General features: G+C 52.2%; 2 protein-coding genes across 2 annotated transcripts in view; one reads left to right on the forward strand and one right to left on the reverse strand.

Moving 5' to 3' along the window:
* Positions 1-6,273, reverse strand: part of LOC105531523 (tripartite motif-containing protein 7) — a 67,759-nt gene that overhangs the window by 34,756 nt on the left and 26,730 nt on the right. The gene's annotated exons all lie outside the window — the stretch shown is intronic.
* The window catches only part of TRIM41 (tripartite motif containing 41), a 12,355-nt gene that overhangs the window by 4,570 nt on the left and 1,512 nt on the right, over positions 1-6,273 (forward strand). Inside the window, exons 2-6 of the mRNA XM_011969454.1 lie at positions 2,701-2,796; positions 4,593-4,823; positions 5,340-5,362; positions 5,562-5,689; positions 6,104-6,273. The exon at positions 6,104-6,273 is cut by the window's right edge and continues 4 nt beyond it. Of these exons, the coding sequence (XP_011824844.1) occupies positions 2,701-2,796; positions 4,593-4,823; positions 5,340-5,362; positions 5,562-5,689; positions 6,104-6,273 (648 nt within the window). The remainder of the gene's footprint in view (positions 1-2,700; positions 2,797-4,592; positions 4,824-5,339; positions 5,363-5,561; positions 5,690-6,103) is intronic.

A 6,273-nucleotide genomic window follows, 5' to 3' on the forward strand; every position in this document is an offset into this window, starting at 1 on the left:
AGCACTTTGGGAGGCCCAGGCAGGTGGATCACTTGAAGTCAGGAGTTCAAGACCAGCCCAGCCAACATAGTGAAATTCCGTCTCTACTAAAAATACAAAATTAGCCGGCATGGTGGCGGGCGCCTGTAATCGCAGCTACTCAGGAGGCTGGGGCAAGAGAATCGCTTGAACCTGGGAGGCAGAGGTTACAGTGAGCCAAGACTGTGCTACTGCATTCCAGCCTGGGCAACACAGTGAGACTCTGTCTCAAAAAAAAAAAAAAAAGAAAATATATCTGAAATAGTACTCTATTTGAATTTGTGCTTACTAATTTTTGTTTTGGTCAGCAATTTAGGAGCCAGGTGCAGTGGCTCACACCTGTAGTCCCAGCACTCTGGGAGGCTGAGGCAGGCAGATCACTTGAGGCCAGGAGTTCAAGACTAGCCTGGCCAACATGGTGAAACCCCGTCTCTACTAAAAATACAAAAATTAGCCAGGCATGGTGGCGGGCGCCTTTAATCTCAGCTACTTGGGCGGCTGAGGCAGGAGAATCGCTTGAACCCAGGAGGTGGATGTTGCAGTGAGCCGAGATGGCGCCACTGCACTCTAGTCTAGGCGACAGAGCAAGACTCTGTCTCAAAAATAAGTAAATAAGAAAAACACTAAATGGTAAATTTAAGCATTATAAATTCTGAATTAATGGAGAAATTATAGACTACTGTAGAAAAGTAGAAAGTTATATCAGAAGGCCGAATTTTGTGTAGTTCATGCTATTTTCATGAGTTGACTATAATTCCATTATGACTAATTTTGTCTACAACCACTTGTCCTGTGCAACAACTGCCGTTTGCACTCTGGCTTGGTAAACTCTTTAGTTCAGGTCATCATCAGGATGTCACTGGCAGCTTAAGGTATAGGGAGCAAATATTAGATCACATTTACCGATCTTTCGCTACGTGCCAGGCACTGCACTAGTGTGCTGTCCATGAGGTCCATTCTCTTCTTCTTTGAAGCTGAGGAAACCGAAAGCATGGCTTGCCTGAGGTCACTTCACTTCACTCTGGTCCTGATTGGAGTCTAGGCTTGAGCCCTCCTACCCTATATTATCTCTCAAAGAAAAGGAGACAGAAAGGCTAGAAGAAGACAAAAAAGGAAACAGCAAATAGGTAGGGCTTATTCTACTCATTGTGGGCTAACAGCCCTTTAAAGAAAAATATTTGGCTACAAATTGTAGAAACACAGAGCTCATGTGCCTATTGGCTGTAACGGTTACAACCTTTGGAGGAGGGGTTTTGGTTTTGTTTCCCGTTTAGCAAGTGGTTGAGCAGGAGAGAAAGCAGATGAGGAGAAAGAAGCAAAGAAGTTGAAATAAGTAAAGTGTGGGCAGGGACTCCACAGTGTCCTGGAGGAGGCACACTTGTCAATTATTGGTGCCCTGGGAAGTAATGTATTAGATATTTCTTGGGATCACAGAGGAAGTTGGGGGTGGGGAGGATCAGGGCCGTTTTCAGGGAGCTGTTTTAAGGGAAGAATACCTTGGGCCCAGTGGAGAAAGGCACTCCCAGACAGAGGGAACAGCGTGGAATTATACTCAGGAAATGGCAAGTAACGTTATGTGGCCAAACCTCGTAAGCGTCTGTGTGGAAGGCGTTGAGTGTAGACGCGAGGCTAGAAGTGTGGGGTCAATGTTTTGGGAGTGGTGGTGACCCATGGAGGGGTTTAGCGTAGGCACAAAGTCATCAGAAAAGTATTTAGAGATCTGGGGAAGATTGCCTGTGAAGGGGAAAGGGACCAAAGGTGTAAGAGCACTCATGGAAAGACTGTGGTGCGGGGCTCAAGCCACTTCCCCCTCAGGTGTGAGTGTGGGGGCTCTCTGGTCTTGAGGCTCCTACCTTTAGAGAATACGTGCAGGGCTGGCCGGGCGCAGTGGCTCATCCCTGTAATGTCAGCACTTTGGGAGAACAAAGTGGGCAGATCATGAGGTCAGGAGATTGAGACCATACTGGCTAACACGGTGAGGTGAAACCCCGTCTCTACTAAAAATAAAAGAATGAGGCCGGGCGCGGTGGCTCAAGCCTGTAATCCCAGCACTTTGGGAGGCCGAGACGGGCGGATCACAAGGTCAGGAGATCGAGACCATCCTGGCTAACCCTGTGAAACCCCGTCTCTACTAAAAACATACAAAAAACTAGCCGGGCGAGGTGGCGGGCGCCTGTAGTCCCAGCTACTTGGGAGGCTGAGGCAGGAGAATGGCGTAAACCCGGGAGGCGGAGCTTGCAGTGAGCTGAGATCCGGCCACTGCACTCCAGCCTGGGTGACAGAGCGAGACTCCGTCTCAAAAAAAAAAGAATGAGCCAGGCGTGGTGGCGGGCACCTGTAGTACCAGCTGAGGCAGGAGAATCGCTTGAATCTGGGAGGTGGAGGTTGCAGTGAGCCAAGATCGTGCCACTGTACCCCAGCCTGAGCGACAGAGTGAGACTCTGTCTCCAAAAAAAAAAAAAAAAAAAAAGGGCTTCTGTAAACGTGCACAGAGGGATTGGAGGCCTTTGTCATCATCTGAAAGAAGAAAGTGGAGGAAGGAGTATAATACTCATTTGACAGCCATTTTGGGGGGGTAGGGATAAGGCTTTGACCCATCTTGCTGTAGGGAGGATTGCAGAGGTAGGTTCTGAAGGGCAGGTGCCTCTACCAGCCCCCACTTTTCTTTTTCTGTTTCCTCAGGCCAAACTGCAGGGGCACGTGGAGCCGCTGAGGAAGCACCTGGAGGCTGTGCAGAAGATGAAAGCCAAGGAGGAGAGGCGAGTGACGGAACTGAAGGTGGGTGAATGTCCTCGGCAGGGCTGATGGTTACCATGGTCGAGGCAAGGACGGTGAGGCTCCCCACTCTCACAGGTGGTGACTCGGTCCCCTGAGGAGGGACAGCCAAGGCCTGGGAGAGGGCTAGATGCTTTCCGTAGGTGCTGAGGAGAGGGGGGCCTTAGAGAATCAGGAGGCATGTTCATTCCTGGTTCCAAAATGGAGTGGAAACTGAGGCCTGGATTGGAGGGCCTAGGTGCCTGGCCCAAGGCTGCAGAACAGGCTTTCTACCCAAACACCAGAGCCTGAAGGGGGCAAAGCAGAACCCACATAGCAGCCATCAGAGAAGCTGCTGGCCCCAGGATCCATGCAGGCTGTGGGCAGGGCAGCCCTGAGCATGAGGCGGACACTGTCCTGGGACACTTCCTCTGTCCTGTGAGGGGGCCAGTGTGTTTAAGCTGGGGCAGGATCTAGCGTATGTTAGCACTGCAGAGACCTAATATTTCCCAGTTCAGTGTTTTCTCAGCCCCCGCCCCCCATTTTCATTATTGCTTGCCCATCTCCAAGGATTCTTTTAAGGTATTTTTTCCATTCCCCACCTCCGACCTGTTTTCATAACCCCAGCAGGCCCTGCTGGGATGGGCTGGCACTGTGAGCTTCATACACCAAGCCAGGAGCTCCCCTTCTGTCCCTCTTCCCTCCTCCCTTCCCAGCCAGTGCCCGGGCCTTGCCACTACCCAGGGCCCATGGTCACCGCCACCTAAACATTAGGGACTCTGCTGTTGGCAACTGCTAGGCACTGAATGGTAAAGTCTCTTTGGGAGTAGGAAGTCATCCTGCCTCTGGCCAGCTGCCCAAGTTGATACTTTTGGGCTCTCCTGGGTATGGAGGTAACAGGATCTGTGTGCCCCTAGGGTAGAGCAAAACTGACTGTGGCGGCTGTTTCCCTCCCGCATCTGGTCAGTTAGGACCCTCCTCTGGCCTCCAGCTGATGGTAACTGTGTGAAAGCTGTGCCCACCACCCAGGATGGCCCATCCCTGGGAAATAGGGTGGGAACGGGCAGGAGTGTTTTATGTTACAGGATATCAAGTACCTACATAATATCCTTGGTTGTTGCCTCTTAGCCCACAAAGCATAAAAATATTTACTATCTGGACCTTTACAGAAAAAGTTTTTAAGAGTCCTGATCTAGGGCTTTTGGGTGACTTTTTTAAGGTCACTGTGTTTAATGGTTACGGGACCCTAACTTTATGTCTTGATTCTTGTATTCTTTTATTTATTCATTTCAAAAAATTTTTACCAAGTGCCTCTTCTGGTTGGCGCTATGTCAAGGTCCGAGGACACTGTGGCAAACAGAGACATTCCTAGTCCCTGCCAACCGGAGCTTATGGTACAGTGGGGGAAAGATGTTAAAAGATATGTCATTTAAACACAACATTTCAGTATCGTATGTGCCACAAAGAGATACAGGGAATTTGTGGGGATGGTCCTGATTTAGATCTGGAGAGGAGGGAAGGCTTCTTTTGAAATATTTAAGGTTGGACCTGAAGGATGAGTCAAGGTATGTAGACCAGGTGGAGAGGAGTGTTCCAGGCAGAGGTTAGTGAGTTTGGGGCCACTGTGCTGGGTGCAAGGGGTGGTATCTGGTAAGGCTGAGAAGTAAGGCCGGTAGGAGATGAGCCTCTTTCCAGGACTTTCTTGGACTTGGGGAGTATAGGGCTCCTTTGCCTTGCGTTGAGAAGTGGTAGTTGCAAAACTGGAGGTTATCTTCCTGTGTGTTGAGGTGGTATCTGTCATCCCCTTTGCACCATTCCAGAGCCAGATGAAGTCAGAGCTGGCAGCAGTGGCCTCCGAGTTTGGGCGGCTGACACGGTTTCTGGCTGAAGAGCAGGCAGGGCTGGAACGGCGTCTCCGAGAGATGCATGAAGCCCAGCTGGGGCGTGCGGGAGCCGCGGCCAGTCGCCTTGCAGAGCAGGCTGCCCAGCTCAGCCGCCTGCTGGCCGAGGCCCAGGAGCGGAGCCAGCAGGGGGGTCTCCGGCTGCTCCAGGTGAGCAATGTCCCCTCCCTGTTCCCCCAGCACTCCGTGTTGGCTGTCAGGCAGTGCTTACCAAACACCTGTCCAGAGCTGCCTCTTCTCACTGGGAGGAACCCACAATGATTGAACCTGAAGACCAAAAACATGTTTTAAAGCTGGAAACAGTTAATGTCGAATGTGGTATATGTGACGATTATACCAGTGAAAAGCATGAAGATTCGGTTGTAGGAGAGGTTTAAATGACAGTTGAGGAAAGGCTTTTTGACAGTGACATCCTGAAAAAGGTGAGCAAGTCATATTGTGGAAATGACAGGATTGGTGGGCTCACAGCAGGAGAGGCGAGTTAGGCATGGCGAGGCATGGGGTGGTTGAAATGGATGTGTGTTCACTGAGGGCCGTGAGCGTGCTGCTTCTCCCTTCCTGCTTAGGCTCAGTCTCTGACTGGAGATCGGGAAAGCTGTCCCTGTGCAGCTGACGCTCTCTTTATCTCTTTCTCCCTCTCCCTCTTTTTGTTTCTCTTATTCCCAGGACATCAAGGAGACTTTCAATAGGTGTGTTCCCGCTCTTTGCCCTTTGTGACCCAGTGGCATCTGGTTCCCGTCCCTGCTTCTCTTGGGTATCCCTCTCCTCTCCTTCCTTCCCCAGGACCTGAGTTTCCATCTCCTGGACCCTCCTCTCCTTCCCCTCAGCTTTTGCTCTTCCCTCTAGGAATATCATGGTCCCACCCCCTGCCCGGTCCCCTTCCTCCAGGTGTGAAGAGGTACAGCTGCAGCCCCCAGAGGTCTGGTCCCCTGACCCGTGCCAACCCCATAGCCATGACTTCCTGACAGATGCCATCGTGAGGAAAATGAGCCGGATGTTCTGTCAGGCTGCGAGAGGTAGGGAGGTCACCTCCACGACCTTCCTTTGCCTTTCCCTTCACAGACCTGAGACTGGGTCCTGAGGGAAGTTGGGTCCCAGGGAAAGTGTAGCGGTTGAGATGGAGCAGGATACAGGCAGCCACTGAGGTTGAGGTTTCAAGCCATTAACAGGTAGTCCTAGTCCAGGCAGGCCTGGAGGGTGGGGGTGGGGTAGAGTGGCAAGAAGAGCCAGGCTGGGGGAAGACCTGTCAGGTGTCTGAGGAACAAGAGGAGAGAGATGGAGCCTGTAGGAAGCTGAGGCTGGCCTCTGGGATGGTGTGGGGAGCTGCATTCAGGGAGGAAGCGGGCAGGAAAGGCCCAGTCTGTGGAGTTGGCTGCTGACAGGGGAACAGCTGTTCCAGCCCTGGCGTATTTGTCCTCCCTCCTCCCAAGTGGACCTGACGCTGGACCCTGACACGGCTCACCCGGCCCTGATGCTGTCCCCTGACCGCCGGGGGGTCCGCCTGGCAGAGCGGCGGCAGGAGGTTGCTGACCATCCCAAGCGCTTCTCGGCCGACTGCTGCGTACTGGGGGCCCAGGGCTTCCGCTCTGGCCGGCACTAC

The sequence above is a fragment of the Mandrillus leucophaeus genome, unplaced genomic scaffold (genome assembly GCF_000951045.1).
Source record: "Mandrillus leucophaeus isolate KB7577 unplaced genomic scaffold, Mleu.le_1.0 Scaffold891, whole genome shotgun sequence".
Classification (NCBI taxonomy): Eukaryota; Metazoa; Chordata; class Mammalia; order Primates; family Cercopithecidae; genus Mandrillus; species Mandrillus leucophaeus.